At 45.3% G+C, this 20794-nt stretch overlaps 1 protein-coding gene across 11 annotated transcripts; it reads left to right on the forward strand.

Moving 5' to 3' along the window:
* Positions 1 to 835: 835 nt before the first annotated feature.
* On the forward strand, positions 836 to 19651 carry LOC122422607. 11 transcript variants are annotated; one of them, XR_006263908.1, is made up of 7 exons: positions 836 to 1033; positions 8054 to 8098; positions 9329 to 10552; positions 17073 to 17177; positions 17318 to 17383; positions 18707 to 18968; positions 19222 to 19651. XR_006263908.1 is itself a non-coding variant. In XM_043439062.1 (7 exons), exons 2-6 carry the CDS (start codon positions 9333 to 9335, stop codon positions 18840 to 18842), a joined length of 651 nt encoding a protein of 216 aa, XP_043294997.1. In that variant the 5' UTR covers positions 836 to 1033; positions 9329 to 9332; the 3' UTR covers positions 18843 to 18968; positions 19222 to 19651. The 11 variants fall into 11 exon arrangements, 4 of the variants coding, with proteins under 4 accessions (XP_043294997.1, XP_043294994.1, XP_043294995.1 ...); XR_006263909.1 differs by having other exon boundaries at positions 18710 to 18968; XM_043439062.1 differs by lacking the exon at positions 8054 to 8098 and having other exon boundaries at positions 9329 to 9410; positions 10331 to 10552; positions 17274 to 17383.
* The last annotated feature ends 1143 nt before the right edge of the window (positions 19652 to 20794 follow it).

Here is a 20794-nt window from a genome sequence, read left to right on the forward strand (position 1 = left end):
CTCAGCTGGTGAAGGATCCTCCTGCAATGCAGGAGACCCTGGTTTGATTCTGGGGTCGGGAATCCTGATCCGCTGCCGAAGGGACAGGCTACCCAGTTCAGGATTCTCGGGCTTCCCTTGCTCAGCTGGTAAAGAATCTGCCCGCAATGAGTGAGACCTGGGTTCGATCCCTGGGTTTGGAAGATCCCATCGAGAAGGGAAAGGCTGCCCACTCCAGTGTTCTGGCCTAGAGAATTCCATGGACCATATAGTCTAGTGGGTTGCAAAGAGTCGGACACGACTGAGGGACTTTCACTTCACTTTCGAGAGATATCACCTGAATCCAGACTAGACTGGAGTCTCCAGTGTCATCTGGCATTTCTTCCCTGTAGCCAGCCAAAACCCACACAGTTGCATGTCCAGGGTCTCCACTTAGCCCGCTGGACAGAAAACCCAGCGTGGTTCAAACAAGCTGACAGACAAGCAGAAGAGGACTCACAGGCAGACGACTTCTCTCAGGTCTCACGTCGAGCTCCGGGACCACAGCAAGAACTGGCGCTCAGCAGCGCCCTCGTCCACAGGCGGCGGCTCTGCCCTGACTGGAGCAGGAAGGCCACCAAACCGCCCCAGGCCGACCTCACACCCCTCCCACTGCTGGAGCCTGACGTCACCCGGCCCCACCCCTTCCGGCAGAACGAGAAATCCTCTTCCTCTTGATTCCTGCATGAGGCCCGGCCCTGGGCCCTGATTGGTCACTTCCCCAGTCCCTAGCCAATCACAGTGGCCAGGGAGGATGGAGCACACCGATTGGCCAGGTCCAGGTCATGTGACCATAGTCTTCGGATGCCTGTGAGCAGCTCACCGTGTGTCAGGGGTGGAGAGAGTGTGATGCAGCTGGAGTGAGGCTGAGAGTCCAGACCCTGAGTCCGTGCGCTCTGTATCCTGGGACGAGTCTGCACACCCTCGCTACACACCGGCTTGTCCTCTGCAGACAAAATATTCATGGCAGACCTCTGCCCTTCCCATTGAAGGTAGCAAGAGCTTCTGTTTGAAGGTAGGTTTGGAGATCCCCTCCTAGCATCTAGGCTTGTTTTTTGTGTCGTATTAGAATAATTTATTTAGTAAAAAACACCCACGAGCACCACCACATCCTGCTTTGCCCTTTCAGGAGTCTTAGCTGTTCTGAGTTGAGGACATGGCCCAGGGGCCTCCTAATGGGAGTGAATTTTGTCCAAGGAAGCACCTGAGGCACTGAATCACTGAATCACTTTGCTGTGCACCTTAAGCTAACAAATTACTGTAAATCAGCAATACCTCAATTAAAAAAATGATATTCCCTCATCAAACATTGTTCTAACGTTTGTAAAGTTTTTCGTTCAATTGTTGGTTCTTAGTATGTGTCTAATTGGTTTGGTGGTGTTTTGTGAGGTAGGGATCCAACTTACTTTCCTGTATGAGCACCAAATTGTCCCAATGGGACGATTACATTCCCCTTTCTCCTGTAAATACCCTTTCTCCATTTGCATATTAATAAGCTCTTTTTAAAAATCCCAAGTATCAAGAACTTCAGGTCTCTGGTAATTTGTGGAGCACCCCAGAGACATGTTTCCATTCCTGTGTCTTCTCTCCGCATTTAGCTATTGCCAGTTTCTAGTATACACAAGTACCCTCAGAGGGTTCTCTGTAGTGAACCATGAATGTTTCCGTGACCCAGGAATGTGAGCACAGAGGAGGGGTGAGTCCATAGTACCTCTGACCATGCTCAGCAACCCGAACATTAAGTCCGGCTGAAACTGCTTAGGACAAGCTGTGTTTCTTCCTTTTGGTGTCTGGATGTGCACAATAATTAGTTGGTAGATTGGGACTTGGGTGTTTGGGTCCAGGGGAATAGAGATAGACCCATAGCCTGCTTTTTCATTATTTTTCTTCCTCTGGGCTCTGCTGAGCTGGTGTGGAAATATTTCTGCTAAAAGCTTGAGAGGTACTCAATCCTTCTGCTTCCTATCTCCTGCCTTGTCTGTACTTCTGTCATTTAAAAAAACATAGCTAATTTTCGATGTTGTTAGTCCTTGTGTCATTCTGACACTTAGGCACCTGTGGTTTAGTAGACCTCCAGCTCCCAAGACCTCTTTGGCAGGTGGAGACATAGAGAGCTCGTGCAGAAGCATTACATCACACTGGAGCCTGGACCAGAGAGAAGGTCCTTGCCAGGAAGCCTCCATCCCTGCTGTGGGGGGTTCGGAGTTATCACCTCTGATTGTGCACGCCAAGGCCGTTGGTGCAGGCCCCACTCTGAGATCTGGAAAGGCCTGGCTTCCCTCCCTGACACAAAACTAGTATTTTTTTTTTTATCCTGATCCTCATCCAGTCCCATTTGGCTCCCAGGCTCAACCCTGGACCCACACCCACAGGATCAGGGGAGTCCAGTTCTAGAGGAGTTTCATACAAGGAGAGACTCCTGGAAACACTCCATCCCCGGGGGCTTAAATAGGCATTTCCTTGGAGTTTCACAACCCTGGGAGGAGATACTGGGTCTGTGTCCATTTTACAGTTGAATACATTGCGCCTCAGATCATTGTGTGGTTTGCCCTGGGTCACTCTGCAGGTCAGCGGGTGAGCTGGGATTTGAACCCAGACTCCATGTCTTGGAGTCCAGGACTGTACAGGTGTTTCTGCTCCTTTGTTAAATTTATTTCAGGTTTTTTTTTTTTATGAATTTGTATATGGGACTGTTCTCTTCTCTCTCTGATGGTTCATATCCTGCTATCTTGCTGAATTCATTAGTTTTAATAGTCGTTACTTGGTGTAGTTTTTACAGTTTCATATAAATCCTGTCATAATCGAATAGTGACAGTGTGACTTCTTCTCTTCCAATGGGGTTGCCTTTTATTTCCTTTTCTTGCCTAGTTACTCTGGGTAGGACACTTCCACTACTATGTTGAACAAAATTGGGGAGAGTGGGCATCTTTGTACCATTCCTGATTTTTTGGAGAATCTTTCACCTCTTTACCACTGAGTTGGATATTAGCTGTGGGCTTCTCTTATATACCTTTTAGTATGTGCCATGTATAACCAAAGTATTGAGAGATTGTATCAAAATTGATATTACACTTTGTCAAAAGCTTTTTCTGCAATTATTGAGAAGAATACATGATTTTCTTTTTAATTTTGTTTATATTGTGTATCACATTGATTGATGTGCAGATAGTAAATCACCCTTGGTGACAGGATAAATTCCATTTGATCATAGGGCATGATTCTTTTAATGTATTCTTGAATTTGATTTACTAATGGTCTTTTGAGGATTTGTACATCCATGTACACCAGGGTCAGGGTTCTCTGGTGGTTCATATGGTAAAGAAAATGCCTGCAATGTGGGAGACCTGGGTTTGACCCCTGGGTCAGGAGGATCCCCTTGAGAATGGAATGGCTACCCAGCCCAGTATTCTTGCCTGGAAAATTCTGTGGACAGAGGACCTGGTGGGCTGCAGTCCATGTGTCACAAATAATTTGACATGACTGAGTGACTCACACTTACCAGGGTTCTTCTCGCCATTCTTAATATCTAAATTTAAGATTGTTATCTCAGTGAAACATTATAGTCAAAGGCAAAAATGTCAAAAGTCAAAGAGTTCTTAGAAGTAAATGACAATAAGGCATAAGAGATGAGAGCAAGGACTCCACATAATTTACTTTTCATAAGAATTTTAGGTCTTCAGAGGAATTCTCACTACACTGTATAGAAAATGCAAGGTTTAGTTTAAAATATAAACCTTTTTAGGTGTTATGTTTCTATGATGAGGCTGAAATTTTTATAATTTATGTATAAGATATTAAGGAATACTGTGTAGCTATTAAAATCATATTTTCAAAACCTTTAATGACATTGATAAGCACTAATATATAGTGGAAAAGTAGCTAGGAATAGAAGATGATCCCATATAGCTTTAGATGACAGTACAGACGTGTTGAATGATAGTTTTCGGATTGTACTTATTTATTTTTAGTTGAAGAATATCTGCTTTACAATGTTTGGTTGGTTTTGCTCATACATCAACACGAATCAGCCATAAGTATATTATCCACTCTTTGGCGAGCCTCCCTCTCACTTCCCGCCATCCCACCCTCTAGGTCATCACAGCACCATGCTGGGCTCCCTATGTTATATAGCAACTTCCCACTAGTTTGTTTGATTACATATGGTAGTGGCTGTGTTTCAGTGCTCCTCTCTCAATTCATCCCACCCTCTCCTTCTCCAGCTGAGTTCACAAGTCCTTCCTCTACATCTGTGTATCTATTTCTGCCCTTCAAATGTTCACCAGTACCATATTTCAAGCTTCATGTGTATGCATTAATATACTATATTTGTTTTTCTCCTTCTGACTTACTTCACTCTATCACAGGTTCTAGGTTCCTCCACCTCAGTTAAGATGATTCGTATTTGTTCCTTTTCGTGGTGGAGTAATATTCCATTGTGTATGTGTTCCACAACTTCTTTACCCACTGTTCTATTGATGGACATTGGGTTGCTTCCATGCTCTCGCTATGTTGAATAGTGTTCAGTGGTCATTGGGGTACATGTGTCTTTTTAGAGTTATGGTTCTCAGGGTATATGGCCAGTAGGGGATTCTTGGGTCATATGATAGTTTTATTCCTAGTTTTTTTAAAGAAACCTACGTTCTCTTCTCCATAGTGGCTGTATCCATTTACATGTCCACCGACAGTGCAAGAGGGTTCACTTTTTTCCATGTCCTGTCCAGCATTTATTATTTGTAGAATTGTTGATGATGGTCATTCTGACTGGTGTGAGGTGATGCCTTATGGAATTTTGATTTGCATTTCCTTAATAATGAGTGATGTGGAGCATCTTTTCTTGTGTTTGGTGGCCTTATTAATGTCTCCTTTGGAGAAAGTGTTCAAGTCTTCTTGAACATTTTTTAATTGGTCATTTTTTTCCCCTGATATTAGGCTCTATGATCTACTTGTGTATTTTGCAGATAATCCTTTGTCAGTTGCTTCGTTTACAATTATTTTCTCCCATTCTGAGAGATGTCTTTTCATCTTGTTTATAGTTTTCTTTGCTGTTTAAATACTTGGAAGTTTCTCTAGATGCCATACTTATTTTTGTTTTTATTTCAGTCTCTCTAGGAGGTGGTCAAGGAGGTTCTTGCTGTGATAAATGTCAAAGAGTGTTCTGCCTATGTTTTCCTCTAAGAATTTTATAGTTTCTGGCCTTACATTTGGTCTTTAATCCATTTTAAATTTATTTTTGTGTATAGTGTTAAGAAGTGTTCTAATTTCATTCTTTTACATGTATTTGTCCTGTTTTCCAGCCCCAGTTATTGAAGAGGCTCTCTTTTCTGTCCTTTCTCCATTGTACATGCTTGCTCCCCTGTCTAAGAAAAGGTGCCTATAGGAGTGTGGGTTTATCCCTCACTTTGTATCTTGGTCCATTGCTCTATGTTGCTGTTTTTGTGCCTGTACCTTAGTGTCTTGATGACTCTAGCTGGGTAGTATAGTCTGAAGTCAGAAGGGTTGATTCCTCCAGCTCTACATTTCTTTCCAAGATTGCTTTGGCCATTCTGGGTCTTTTTTCCCCCCATAAAAATTGCAAAATTATTAGTACTAGTTCTTTTAAAAATGTCATTGATTGTTTGATAGGGATGAATTGAATCAGCAGATTGCTTTGGGTAGTATAGTCATTTTCACAATATTGATTTCTTCCAATTCAAGAACATGGTATGTCTTTCTGTTTGTTTCATCTTTGATATCTTTCATCATACAGCCCATCTTTCTGCATACACGTGTTTTTGTCTGTTGAGGCAGGTTTATTCCTAGCTATGTGATTCTTTTTGTTGCAGTGGGGAATGGCACTGTTTCCTTGGTTTCTCTTTCTGATTTTTCCTGTTGTACTATAGGAATGCAAAGGATTTCTGTGTATTAATTTTGTATACTGTGCTTTACTAAATTCACTGATTAGCTCTAGTAATATTCTGGTTCTATCTTTAGGGTTTTCTGTGAATAGAAACAGCTCATCTGCAATCAGTGAGAGATGTGCATCTTCTTTTTCAATAGGCTTTATTTTTATTTTTCTTCTCTGATTGCTATGCCTATGGGTTACAAAACTATATTGAATAATAGGAATGAGAGTGGGCACCATGGTCTTGATCCTGATCTTAGAGGAAATGCTTAAATTTTGACACCATTGAGAATAATGTTTACTGAGAGATTTTTCTATATGACTTTTATTATGTTTAGGTAGTTTTCTTCTACGCCCATTTACAAAGCATTTTTTAATTCATAAACTGGTGTTAAACTTTGTCAAAATCTTTTTCTGCATCTATCGAGATTATCATATGGTTTTTACCTTTCAATTTGTTAATATAGTGTATCACATTGATTGATTTGCAGATAGTGAAGAATCTTTGATTCTCTGGGATAAACCCCACTTGTACTTGGTGTACGATCCTTTTAATGAGTTATTTTTTTTTTTTTTGGTAGCATTTTCTTCAGGATTTTTGCATTTATGTTCATCAGTGATATGAGCCTGCAATTTTCTTCTTTGTGTGGCATTTCTGCTTCATTTTGGTTCATGGTGATGGCGGCCTCACAGAATGAGCTGGGGATGTTCCTCCCTTCATGTTTCTGGAAGCGTTTGATCAAGATAGGTATTGTCACACCTCCACCGGTTGAGAGCATTCATCTGTGAAGTCCTGGGCTTTTGTTTGTTGGAGACTTTTGCTCACAGTTACTAGTGCTTGTGATTGATCTGTTCATAGTTAGAGCTTGTGATTAGTGTTAGTGCTTGTGATTGATTTATTCCTATTTTCTAGTTCTTCCTGGTTCAGACTTAGAAGATTGTACTTTTCTAAACATTTGTCGATTTGTTCCATGTTGTCCATTTTATTGGCATATGGTTGTTTCTAATTGTCTTTTATGATCATTTCTACTTCCGCGTTGTCTGTTGTAACTTCTCCTTCTTCATTTCTAATTGATTTGAGTCTTCTATTTTTCGTGATGAGTCTGGCTAATGATTTCTCAATTTTGTTCATCTTCTCCAAGATTTTTCTTATTGTTTATTGATCTTTGCTAGTGTTTCCTTCATTTCTTTTTCACTTATTTCTGCTCTGATTTTTATAATTTCTTTCTTTTTGCTAACTTTGGCGCTTTTGTGGCTGTTTTTCTTCTTTTTCTAGGTTCTTTAGGTGTTAGATTAGGTTTTTTTTTTAATGTTCTTTTCTTCAGGTAGGCTTCTTGTATTGCTGTAAAATTCCCTCTTAGCATTGTTTTCAGTGCATCACATAGGTTTTGGGTTGTTATTTTTTCATTGACATTTGTTTTTAGGTATTTTTATATTTCCACTTTGATTTATTCAGTGACCTGTTTGATTTCTCCATGTGTTTGTGTTTTTTACAAATTTTTCCTATAAATGATTCCTAATCACATAGCATTGTGATCAGAAAAGATGTTTGCTAGGATTTCAATTTTCTTAAACTTAACAAGGTTTGATTTGTGATGCAGGAGGTGATCCATTCCAGAGAGTCTTTCATGTGCACTTGAGGAAGAAAAAAATTATTCTGCTGTTTGGGGATGCAGTATGCTAAAGATATCAATAAGGTCCATCTAGTCTAATGTGTGGTTTAAGGCCTATGTTTCTATATTAGTTTTCTGTGTGGATGATCTGTGCACTGAGGTGGACACCCCATACAAGTCTCGTGTTAAAATCCCCTAGTATTATTTTTTTACTGTCAATTTCCCCTTATGGTTGTTTGTATTTGTCTTACGTATTTAGGTGCTTCTATGTTGGATGCATGTGTATTTATAATTGCAATATCTTCTTCCTTGATTGATCTCTTTATCATTTTGTAGTGTTCTTCCTTGTCTCTTGTAATCGTCTTTACTTAAAAGTCTATTTTCTCTGATATGAGAATTGCTACTCCAGCTTTCTTGTGATTTCCATTTGCATGGAATATCTTTTCCCAGGTGCTCACTTATAGTCTGTATGTGTCCCTAGGTCTGAAGTGGATGTATTATCAACAACATTTATATGGATCTTGTTTTTGTTTCCATTCAGCCTGTCTGTGTTTCGGTTGGAGCATTTAATCAATTTACATTTAAGGTAATTATTGATATGCATGAACTTATTATTATTTACTTTATTTTCCTGGGTGTTTTTTTTCCCCCCCAGGTCTATTCATTCCCTTCTGTTTCCTGCCTAGAGAACGTCCTTTAACATTTGTTGTAAAGCTACTTTGCTGGTGCTGAATTTCTTAACTTTTGCTTATTTGTAAACCTACTGAGTTCTTCTTTGGACCTGAGTGAGAACTTAGCTGGCTAGAGTAATCTTGCTGGTAAGTTTTTCCCTTTCATAACTCTAAGTGTATCATGCCACACCCTTCTGCGCTGCAGCGTTTCTTCTGAAAGATCAGCTGTTAAACTTATGGGGATTCCCTTGTTATTTGTTGCTTTTCCCTTCGTGCTTTTAATATTTTCTCTGTTTAATTTTTCTTAGGTGATTGATATGTGTCTTGGCATGTTTCTCCTTTGGCTTGCCCTGTATTGGACACTCTGTGCTTCTGGGACCTGTGTGTCTTTCCTTCACCAAGATAGGGAAATTTTCAGTCATTCTTTATTCAAGTGAATTTTTATCTTTCTCTCTCTTTTCCTTGAGTCCTTATAATGCAAATGTTATTATGCTTGATATTATTCACCAAATGCATTAAACTATCCTCAACTTTTTGGCTTTTTTTTTTCTTTTGGTGCTCAAATTGGGTGATTTCCACTATGTATTTCAGCTTACTGATCTGTCCTTCTGAATCATATAATCTGTTGACTCATCTGCTGTATTTTTCAAGTCAGTTATTGTATTCTTCAATTATAATCAGCTCTATTTTATACTTATTGCCTCTTTGTGGAGGTTCTCACTCTGTTCTCCATTCTTCCCTGAGATGAGTAAATATCTTTTAGTTACTTATTTCATGGGTCCACTGGGTCTTGTTGTGGCACTGACTTTCTCTTGTTGCCTAGAGTGGGGGCTGCACTCTAGTTGTGGAGTTTGGGCTTCCCAGTGTTCTGTCTTCTCTTCCTGAGGAGCACAGGCTCTAGGGTCGTGAGTTCAATAGCTGTGACACGCAGGTTTAGTTGCCCCACAGCCTGGGATCTTAGTTCCCAGACCAGGGGTTGAACACTTGTCCCCTACATTATCAGGAACATCTTAACCAATGAACCAGTAGATTATTTATCTCCATCGTGTTTAATTCTTTTTCTGAGGTCATGTCTTAGCTGTTCATTTGGAATATATTGTCTCCTCATTTGGCCGATCTTTTCTGTTTCTGTGCATTAATATTAGGTAGATGAACTATGTCTCCATGTTGAACGAGTGGACCTATGTGGAGTGTCCCCTGTGTGGCTCAGACGAACAGTTACCCCAGGTCAGCAGGGACAGGAAATCCAGGGTGTCTCCTGTGTAGGCTGAGTGTGGTGTCCTGTGGATGTACCATCATTGCTTTGGGCATGGTGGTGGGTCTGGTTGGCCACCAGTGCAGCTGAACGTGAGTCCCACCTCAACAGTTGCAAATGTGCTTCTAGCTGGAGCTGACCTGGAGTAGGAGCCACCTTGAGGGGATGCAAGTCATGGCTGAGTCCACCCACTGTGTGTGGAAGGGAAGGAGGCTCTTGTGGAGGAATCCAGGCTCTTGGGGGGAAGCCATTTTAGAGGAGCGTTGTGGGCATGACTGGGTTGGATGTGTGTGTTCCACAGGGAACTCAGAGACATAGCAAGGCAAGCAGTGCTAGGAAGGTAAGTGGGGAATGTCAGAAATGTCTCCCGCCAGCACTGGGCCAGCTGGCTACAGGGAGGATTTTTCTAAATGTCATCAATATTGATTTCATCCCTAGAGGAAGTTGCAACAAATCCTTGCCCCTTTGGCACTTGTCCTAAAATTAGTCCATAATTCTCCTTCCCATATGACCCATGCACTTTTCAAGCTGCTGCCTCTGAGCTGACATTCAGCATCAGTACTTTGGAACAAGCCTACTATGCGATAGGGCCCACATGGGATCTCATTGATAAGATGGCTCTGTTGACCTCACAAGGAATAAATCACAGTGATCTGTGAGATTGATCAAATTGCCCAAATGGCATCCTGTTGTCTCACCGGTGCCTATCTTCTCAAAGCTGGGAGACCACCAGATTCCAGACCTCTGGCTACGTGATAATCGCATCAGAGAATTTTCCATTGGTGGGGTATAAGAAGGACTCTGTTAGAAAGGGGGAATGCTGGTTCTCCTTAAGAGCCAGTCACCCTCCTTTTCCCTCTAATAAATTTCCTTTTCTTGCCTGACTGCCCAGCTTACTCTCTTTTTCTCTGCACTCACCTTACATTCTGGTGCCGAAACCTGGGAAGGAAAATCCATGGCCACTGGGTGGGCTCCTCTCAAGAGCCCACCTCCGGTGGTCCCCTCCCTTGGACCTTTCCGAGAAACCAAGACCATCTCTGGGACAGGATTCTTCACTTGCCTTGCTGGACTGACATCCACAGACCGGCCCACTTTTCATCCATCGGTTACAAGGGTGAGTGAAACCCCATTCTCTCGGATCCCCTCTCTCTCCTACTGGGTGGGAGGTTCCCACGGCCTTTGGGTCCTCGGCCTTGCACCCCCGTCTGACTTTGAAATAGGGGACGCCCATTTCAAAGCAGACTGTTATTACTCTTTGAGCAAGTCCTGAGAATGGGGACACCTTTTCTCTCGGACCTTTCTCCTCACTTTCTCTCGCCCTCGTCTAACCTGCGTACTCAGCTGTGATGTGAAATTCTCAATCCCAGCCCTCAAAACCTACTCCTCTAGGATGCCTTCTCCGTAACCTAAAAGCTTTGGCCTTCCAAGGAGAGATAAGACCAAAAAGACTTATTTACTATTCAACACTGTCTGGCTGCAATACAGACTTGACAACAGGTCCCAATGGCAAGAAAATGGAACTCTTGATTATGATACTATACCAGACCTCGATAACTTCTGCCACTGCAATGGCAAGTGGTTAGAAATCCCTCATGTTCAGGCTTTCTCTGCTCTTCACTCTCGATCCTCTCTCTGTGAATCCATTCTGGGCCACATCCTCCTAATATAATGTCTCCCGATCCCTGTTCAGACTTTTTCTTCTTCTTCCTTCTACTCTTCTGACCACAGCCCACCACTATCACTCCCAATCCTGTTGTAGCAGCCCCAGATCCAGTTCCACGACCTCCACCTTACGTCCCCACCTCCCTCCCTCCTTCTCAGGCGCAGGCCACTGCAGCTCCCAACCCCCTCCCCAGCCTGTGCCTGGGAAAAGCTCTGAGACCTCAGCCCCACCCTCTACCCAAGGGTCCCAAGGCTTTACTCCGACCTCCCTAGATCCCCTCCCTGTACCCTGTCCCAAGCACCTTTAAAACAGGAAACTTCACGGCAGGACCCAGCTCCTTTCTCTGCTCCACTCCCTTTAGGGGAAGTAGCTGGTGCAGAAGGCATTGTTTGGGTTCGTGTCCCATTCTCCCTCTCTGATCTATCTCAGATTGAAAAGCGTCTTGGCTGCTTCTCCTCAGACCCTGATAATTATCTAAAAGAATTCAAGTATCTTACCCAGTCTTACAGCTTAACCTGGCATGATATTTACACCATCCTTTCCCCCACTCTTCTCCCAGAAGAGAAGGAAAGAGTATGCCAAGCATCTCAGGCTCATGCTGATGAGATATACAGGACAGACGACCCTAAGCACGTACGGGCAACAGCTGTCCCCCGAGAAGATCCCAACTGGGATTACCATGTGGGGAGACCTGGACGAGTAGCCCGTAATCACGTGGTTGCTTGCTTCATTGTGGGCCTTCAAAAGGCAGGGCATAACGCTGTCAACTTTGATAAGCTCTTGGAAATAACTCAAGGGCTAGTTGAAAACCCAGCACAATTTCTAGCCAGGTTAATGGAAGTGCTACAAAAATATACAAAATTAAACCCCACTTCAGCAGAGGGCACCATTGTCCTTAATACACATTTTATCTGCCAGTCACCCCTAGATATCTGAAAGAAACTAAAAAAGGCAGAAGGCCCTCAGAAACACCTCAATGAGACCTTTTAAATTTAGCCTTTAAGATTTTCATTAACTAGGAAGGACAGGCAAAGCTAGAGAAGGCCCAATGAGATCAGGCCAAATGCCACCTTTTAGCCACTGCCTTACATGGCTCCAAGCCTCCATCAACCAACAAAGAAAGGAAGCAAACTGGGCCCTGCTTCAAAGGCGGCAAAGAAGGCCCGCTCAGGCCTAAAGTCAAGGCCCCCTCCAGGTCCATGTCCCAGCTGTGGCATAAAGGGACATTGGGTCCCTCTAGGGATCCAGACATCCCCTCCTGGTCCTGAGCAGGAGTCCTCTGACCCAGCTCTGCCCAGCCTCCTCGGACTCGCCACCAAAAATGAAGGTGCCCAGGACCCCAGGCCCCGACTCTCATCACCTCTGTGGAGCCCAGGGTAACTCTTACAGTGGCACGTGTCGACTAAAAAAAGATGTACAACTTGAGAGTTGCGAGTTAAGTTTTATTTGGGGTAAAATGAGGACTGCAGCCCAGGAGGCAGCATCTCAGATAGCTCCGAGAAACTGCCCTCAAGCAGCAGTGGGGGAAAGACAATATATAAGGTTTTGGGGAAGGGAGAGTTCAATACCATGAAGCACTCATTTTACAAAAGGCTTTTTGTTAGTCATGAGGATCTGATATCACCAGGAAGGGATTTAGTGTTTCTCTAGATATGAGGAGATGCAAGGATTGAGATCATAAAATCTGCCCCTGAAAACATCCAACTGTCTGAAGACCTGTCCCACCAGAGTCCCTGGAGCAGAGAGGGCCCCACTGCAGCCTGAGCTCCCTCAGGGGTGCTGCAGGTCACCGGCTATAGCAGCATGGGGTTCACTCTCTGTAGGCGCCTTTGCTGTTCAGTCATTGGCAATGCTCTTGGCACATGCCGGCTTGTAGTTGACACGGCCCCCTAGTGGTCATGAATCCGACCATACTTTGGCGGGCATTTCATGACCATTTTGTTCCGCGTTGCTGGGAAGGCTCATTCCCAGTTATGAAGAAGGTTTTTGTTGATAAGACACTCAATGTGCTATTACTGGACTAGGTCTTAATAGTCAAAGATCTCTGGACTCCTGTCTTCTAGCTATGGTCCAGGAAAGTATTCCCTCTCATTGCATCTTTTCAAACCTAGAGTCACACTACTACAATCATTGATCATATATCAAGCTATACATTTGATCAACTGCTTCAAGTCTTGTCATCATTTTCGTTGGAGGTTCATACACTTGGTAATACATGAAATGATAATCTTGTGAAACAAGCAAATTACAAATGGTATAGTTAATAACACTAATGGAATTAAAAGTAAATATTTTAGCCATGAGCGTCTCACACCAGTTTTCTTAAAAGATTGTGAAGATTAGGGAATGGGTCACTTAAAGCAGAAATCTGATTTTTCATGTGGCTCAAATGTGTTACATTAAAGGATTTGCCAGGTATGAAAATATAGCATTCAGTTTGCATTACAGCACAGATATCTCCCTGAGATGCTTTAAGGTGTCAAGGGCCTTGCCGTTGTACTGTAGCATTGCCTCTCTCATCATAGAGATCTCAGAATGCAATAGGCTAATAGCCTGGTTACTCTCACTTAAAGCTTATGAAAGATGTTAAGGCTTAGATATGGTCAATGACATCCTCCAACCCCATTGAAGGCACACACACACACACACACACACACACACACACACACACACACACACACACACACACACACACACACACACACACACACAAGTTACAAAATGGTCATACCAGTACAGTACAGATCTTTGACTCATTGGGATCATACCAATGGTAGATTGGTTAGGGTTACCTCTATTTCGTTAACATGTATGACCTAAAATTCATGGGAATCCCAGGCTACACCTTAGTATCCATCCCTGTAGATGTGAAGGCCATAAATTAGTGCCACAAATCCACTGAGTTCCATACCCAATCACTCTCTAAGGGTAATAAGAGACATAGTTCATAAAGCACCCAGCCTTGTCTCATAATTACCAGGTTGATCATTTTTAGTATGATTTGACTGCAAGGAGCTCCAACCAGTCCCTCCTAAAGGAGATCAGTCCTGGTTGTTCACTGGAAGGACTGATGCTGAAGCTGAAACTCCAGTACTTTGGCCACCTCATGTGAAGAGTTGACTCATTGGAAAAGACCCTGATGCTGGGAGGGATTGGGGGCAGGAGAGATGGCAGGATGGCATCACCGACTCGATGGACATGAGTTTGAGTAAACTCTGGGAGTTGGTGATGGACAGGGAGGCCTAGTGTGCTGCGATTCATGGGGTTGCAAAGAGTCGGACACGACTGAGTGGCTGAACGGAACTGAACTGAACCCTTCCCAACATAGAGGAGCTTTTAAACTTAAATGACTATAGCCTGGTGTTAACCATGTAGATCCACCCTGTAATTGTGGGAATTTTCCCTTTCATAGATAGGTTAATTATTTAAATTGAGACTTGGCTCATCACTCCGATTGAGTTAAAATGACCCTAAGAGAAAACTTATATCTATTGCCAGCATCCCCAGAGCAGGTATTATTAATTGGCCAGGTGAAAGAATTCCATTTGTAATATCATGAAGATAAAACAGGACTGAACTCTCATCTAAAATAAATTTCCTAGTGGGTATCCTTAGAGAACAGAAATCCACCAAGGAAACCCAGAAGTACCAGACATAGGGAATTGGCCACAGTCAAACAATTGGATTGAGTTTTAAACCAGCATAGAATTGTGTCCATGATAGAAAAGACTTGGCTGATAGGCATAGGTCCAGGGAATCAAGAAAACACACAAATGATCATGAAAGGCAGGTCAGCATCTGGGCCGGCTGCCTCCTTCTGACGCCAGCTTCTTCTCGTCCTCGTGCAGTGTAGTGTCCTCTGTGTGCGCGTTGTTTTAAGGTGAGTTTGAGGTCGGCAGGCCTCCCTATAGACCAGTCCAGCTTAGGGGCCTTTGGAAGTGGGAGCTAACCCAAGAGTCGTTTTCCCTTCAGTTTCACTGGGCATGAGCTAGTAAGAGTACCTGATGGAGAGGTCCATCCATCCAGGTTAGAAAGTTCCTTAAATTATGTCTTCTTTCAGTCTTGATTGCAGGTCATGCGTTGAGGCATCTGATCTTCATCCAAAGACACATTACTGAAATAAGCCTCAGAAACAACCCTAGAGTGTCTTTTAATAATGCAATTAAATTTTACATTAATATACCCTAACAACAAAGGACTATCCAGGAAATGAGTCTTAGTAGATACAGACCTCCATTAACAAACTAGGATTTAACATTCATTGAAACATCTTTTTCTCCCTAAAATCACCACCATTTTTACTAAATATAACCAAATTAAGACTTGTTTGTACTATAGGTCTGGTCGCAATAAACTGCCTGATGATTTATACAACCATAATTGATCATAGACTTTTTTGCTTTGCTGAGACTATAAAAGTCTCAGACTGAACTTTTAAAATAAAACCTTTCAGGGCTAGGAAAGTCATGCCAAATGTTTATCACAGATTTTCCCTAACAGATCTAAGTGAAATCCTCCCTTCTTAAGGTCTCAGATTCCTTCAAGTTCCTTCAGATTTCTGTACCTGTTAGTGAAATAACATTCCTAACTTATCTGATAAAATTACTGGAAACTAAGAGTTTCCAATCTCTGGAAGTTCAGACAGAGAGAAAAGATAAATGTTTCAATTTGTTTATAAAATATAATCTTAATAAATTACCATCATAATTAGTTTGAGGGGAAGTTTTTTCTTAAACACGGAAAACTAGAAACCATAAAAGTGATAAGCTTATTCACCAGTTCATTCAGTCCTTTTGTTAACCTTTGTGAAGTCAGCAGATTTTTCATTAGAATCTTTCCCCAGTTTAGAAACTGGTATTTATCCAAAAGTCCTTTTTATAAATCTTGAAGAGGAAGCATTTTTGTGAAATTTGGTTAGCGCTATGACAATATTTTGAGATAGTAACTGAATCATGCCTGAAAACATTTTACCCAAACACATCAAAATTTTAGGAACTCCATACAGTTTCTAGGGTATCTATATTAGTAACATATTACCATACAGTGGGCTTCCATGGTAGCTCAGACCGTAAAGTGTCTGCCTACAATGCGGGAGACATTGGTTCGATCCATGGATCAGGAAGATACATACAATATAAACTGGAGACTTATTACTCACTTGACAGTACTTCCCATGTAATTCTGTATACAAAACAAATGTAATTAGGGTAATATCTCTCTCTGGGATGTTTCAGGGGCCCTCTGAAGCATCCCAAAGTTAGGCTAGAAATCCTCTTCATTAGAATGATTTAAGAAGCTTTGTCAACACATATCAAAAAGGTTTAGAACAACTCAGTCAGATAGGCCTATAGATCATTGTGAAACAATAGTGTTCAGCTAGTATCCTGGTCTCCAGGTCTCCACATCAGAGAGGAGTCCCTGGCCAGATAACTTGTTGCCAAGATGTTCTGCTGCTGCCCGTGCCCAGAGGCCGGGGCCTCGGGAGGGCTCACAGGCAGAGTGTGTGGGATCGCTGGCGACACTGGCTCAGGGCCCCCCGAGGAGGCCTCTGGCGCTTTGCCCGAAGGAACAGGAAGGTAACACGGGAGCCCCAGGCCGGGCCCGGCCACCTCTCCCATCCCACCCGGGCAACCCCGAGTCCTTTCCCTGTGAATGGGGACGGGGGGTTCTCGGGGTGTGTCTGCCTCAAGCAAGCCCAGACGGATGTGCGTCAGAAGCCTGTGGACCAGTGGCGTCCCCACCCCAGGGGAGAGCAGGCTGGGCGGGATGGGGAGAGCCCAGACAGTGTCGCTGCCCAGGCTGGCCTCACGCCCTCAGGGGGTCTTGTTCCTCCCGGGTGTTATCTGACCAGACACTCGTCTCTGCTCGTTCTGGTAGCAGAAGGTTGAGCGGGCAGAAGCAGCAGCCATGCTGGCCAGGCCCAGCTCGGAAAACTCCAAGCAGGCCTGGCTGACGGTCACTGTCATTGCAGAGCTTCCCACCGGATGTGGCCGACGAGGGGGACAGTCCGTCCACCTCCCCGAGGGAGGGGTCGGAGCCCCACCCGCCTGCCCGTGAGGCCCAGTGCAGGGTCCAGGTGAGCGTGCCCATGGAGGGGTCAGCCCAAGGGGGAGTGAAGAGCAAGAGGGGAAGGCCTCCCCAGAAACCACCCAGGACACACCCTGGGGCCCAGTCTCGGGCTGCTACCAGGGCTCAGCACACCCGACTCCGACCCAGAGTCCCGAGCACCCCTCCCTCTGAGGCAGCACGAGGACCTGGAGCCCAGCGCGGCAGAGCACAGAGGTGAGGAGCCCGGGGCTGGGAATCTGAGTGTGTGGGGAGGGGCGCTGAGCTTCACAGGGAGGAGTCCCCCAGAGCTGGGGCTGGGCCTGGAGCAACGGCTGGCCTCAGACCACCCATCTTGTAGACTGCACAGAAGACTCCTGTGCTGGGTATTCTTTGGGAATCTCAGGGAAACTTTAGTGCCCGGTTAGGCACATAGCAAGGCTGGCCTGTGGGCAAACTTTTCTTCTCTCCCAGCTCTAGCTCTGACCTTCAAATACAACCAGGCTCCACTTCCAAGACCTGTCCCCACAGAGGTGGTTGCACACACATGTGCAGGACCCAGGGATCCACTGAGGGGAGATCTAGATCTGAGCCTTTCCCCAAAGACACCGGGCCAGCTGGATACTGGCCAGCACACTGGGCAGATCGGACCTCTGTGCCTGCATGACCCCCAGCCCCAGGCACCGATGTCCCACCCCCTCAGCCTGAATGTCCACCTCCACCTGCACCTGCACCTGCTCGGGCTTTGGCAGGAGAACCCGAGTCAGGGCATGAGTTACCACCTCTGCAGGGAGAGCCTGCCCTGGCTCCTGGTCAACACCCAGATGCCCACGATGACTGACCTACTCCTGCAGGGAGAACGGGTCCCTCTTCTGGACAGAGACCCAGAGCCCTTTCTGGAAACACCTCGTCCAGGGGTGCGGTTGGCTCTGCAGCCTCCATCCCTGTCTGCTCCCTGTGGACGCCATTAACTTTCTCCCCACCCAGGGGAGATTCAGTTCACTTCACCTGAGATACTGGTCATCTGGTTTGTGTTTGGCTTTCTTGTGATTTTTTTTTTCTTTTTTTGTCGCTTTATGTATTTTTTTCTGTTTAGTTTTTGTTAATAAATTGTACCTTAATTGATGCAATTACGGATGAAGGCCTTCACAATGCTGTGTAACCATCACCACCGTCTACATTCAGACCCTCTCATTCTATCCCCCCACTTCCCAGCAAAGCCTGGATTCATGTCAAGCACTCCCCATTCCTCCCTCCCTCACCCCCGGCCCCTGACAACATTTAGTCGTCTTCTTTCTCCAATTCTTCCCATCCTTTGGGTGTCCCCAATCAATGCCAATCACTGAAATGATAGAAAACTGGATTTTTTTCGGACTGAATGTGAAAGTTACAGTCATTCAGTCTTGTTAGACTCTGCAACACCTCGGATTTTATAGTCCATGGAATTCTATAGGCCATAATACTGGAGTGGGTAGGTTTTCCCTTCTCCAGTGAATTTTTCTGACTCCCTACATATTGTAAGACCAGACTTGAGAATTCTTGTTTTTATTTCTTTTGTAGTAGCACCTCCCTGAAAGAAGGGTCGGAGCACCACCCCGCTGCCCAGGAGGCCCAGTGCAGGCTCCAGGTGAGCGTGCCCATGGAGGGTTCTGCGCAACTGGGAATGAAGAGGAAGCGGAGAAGTCGTGCTGCCTAGACACCATGCAGGACAGACCTCAGGGACCAGTCTCAAGATGTCACGGGGCTCAGCACACCCGGCTCTGACCCAGAGCCCCGAGAACTACTGCGTCGGACCTGGAGCGCAGCAGGGCAGAGCACAGAGGTGAGGAGGCTGGGGCTGGGAATGTGAGTGTGGGGAGGGGTGCTGAGCCATACAGGGAGGAGTCCCCCAGAGCTGGGGCTGGGCCTGGAGCAAAGGCTGGCCTCAGACCACACACTTGGTGGACTGCAGTCAGAGGCGACATCCTATTATGACTTCCTGGACTGGGAACTGTCTTGAAAGTTCAGGGAAGAATTGTGTCTCCAGAGAGTCACAGGGCAAGGCTGGCCATGGGTAATCTTTTCTTCTCTCACAGCTCTAGTACCTGCCCCCAAGTTCAACCAGGCTCTGCTTTGAAGACCTGTTCATACAGAGCTGGTTGCTACACGTGCAGGACCCAGGGATCCACTGAGGGGAGATCAAGACCTGAGACATGCCTTCCCAAAGACACTGGGCCAGCTGGGCATTGGCCAGCACACGGGGAAGATCAGATCTCCGTGCCCGCAAGACCTCAGCCCCAGGCACGAATGCTCCAGTCTTCCAGGGAGAAGCTGCAGCTCCACCTACATGTGCAGTTACACCTGCCCCTGCTCGGGCTTTGGCAGGAGGACTGAGTCAGGGGAGTCACCACCTCTGCAGGGAGAGCCTGCCCGGGCTCCTGCCCAAGACCCAGACGCCCACGATGACTGACCCACCCCTGCAGGGAGAACAGGCCCCTGCTCTGGACAGAGACCCACAGCCCTTTCCATTTCTGGAAACACAGTGTCCAGTGGAGGGGTTGGTTCTGCAGCCTCCATCCCTGTCTGCTCCCCGTGGATGCCATCAACTCTCTCTCGAGCCAGTGGAGACTCAGTTCCCTTTCCCGAACTGCTTTTCATTTGGTTTCTCAGTATTTTCTTGATTTATATTCTGTTCTTCACAGATTTGTGTATTTTTCCCCTTTAAGTGTCAATCAATAAAATTGGCGTTCAGTGGTACATTTCCGGAGCATTAAGGACCTTCACAATGCTGTGCGGCCGGCCCCACTCTCTAGCTTGGGACCCTTTCATTCTCCCGAACCCCACCCCCCGCCCCCAGCAAATCCTGTATTCACCTCAAGCACTCCCTGTTCCTCCCTTGCCCCCGACAACCTTTACTCCTCTTATATCTGAGTGTCTTCCCATATCCTGGATGTCTCCAGTCCGTGCCGATGAACAAAATCATAGAAAAGGTGGTTTTATTAGACTCTGCACATATTTTAAGAGTAGACTTGGGAATTCTCATTTTTTGTTTCCTTTCAGGCAGCCTTTGTGTATCAGAAAGGGCAGTGCAGGTGATTTCAAGATGTCATCTGCAAAATGAGACCCTTTTGGCAAATAATCTCCAGGTAGGCATTACTGTTGCATGACGTCTCAGCCAGAAGGGAAATGACGAGCTCTTCCTCAGGCACAAAGTCACAAAAAGAAGCCAGGAAAGAAAGCGGGCAAAATGAGCACGCCAACAACCTGGAAGCGCTGTCTCAACCCCATGAGACAAGGCTAGAGAGAGACCCAACATCCTTGTGGCCCAAACACTCTTGAAAATCAGTGTGCAGTAAAGAAGAGAAGGAAGCGGTGAAGTTGCAAGGAGAGGCAATGCCCATGGCCAGTGTAGCCTAGACCTACACGTTAGACCTGAGGGCTCTAGCCTAGGAGACCTGGGCGAGAAGTTGCCAGGGGAGGCAGTGCATATGGCCTGCCCGCTCAGATGAGGACACGCGCCAGTGAAAACCGTTTGGAGACCGCAGTGACGGTCATGTCTGGGCTGGTGACAGCCTGCCCTGGGCAGCCCACGAGGCCGCAGAGTCCCCAGCATGTCCCCCAAAGAGCGCTCTGTGCAGGCCCCTCAAGGGGCCTCAGGTGCATCTCTTT

The sequence above is a fragment of the Cervus canadensis genome, chromosome 20 (assembly GCF_019320065.1).
Source record: "Cervus canadensis isolate Bull #8, Minnesota chromosome 20, ASM1932006v1, whole genome shotgun sequence".
Lineage (NCBI taxonomy): Eukaryota > Metazoa > Chordata > Mammalia > Artiodactyla > Cervidae > Cervus > Cervus canadensis.

Coding starts and splice junctions, on each gene's coding strand:
- LOC122422607 (XM_043439059.1), top strand. CDS start 9,333: ATGAACTATGTCTCCATGTTGAACGAGTGGACCTATGTGGAGTGTCCC. Junction 9,411..10,330: donor CAGACGAACAGTTACCCCAG/GTCAGCAGGGAC, acceptor CTGACTGCCCAG/CTTACTCTCTTTTTCTCTGC. Junction 17,384..18,706: donor CAGCGCGGCAGAGCACAGAG/GTGAGGAGCCCG, acceptor TTTCTTTTGTAG/TAGCACCTCCCTGAAAGAAG.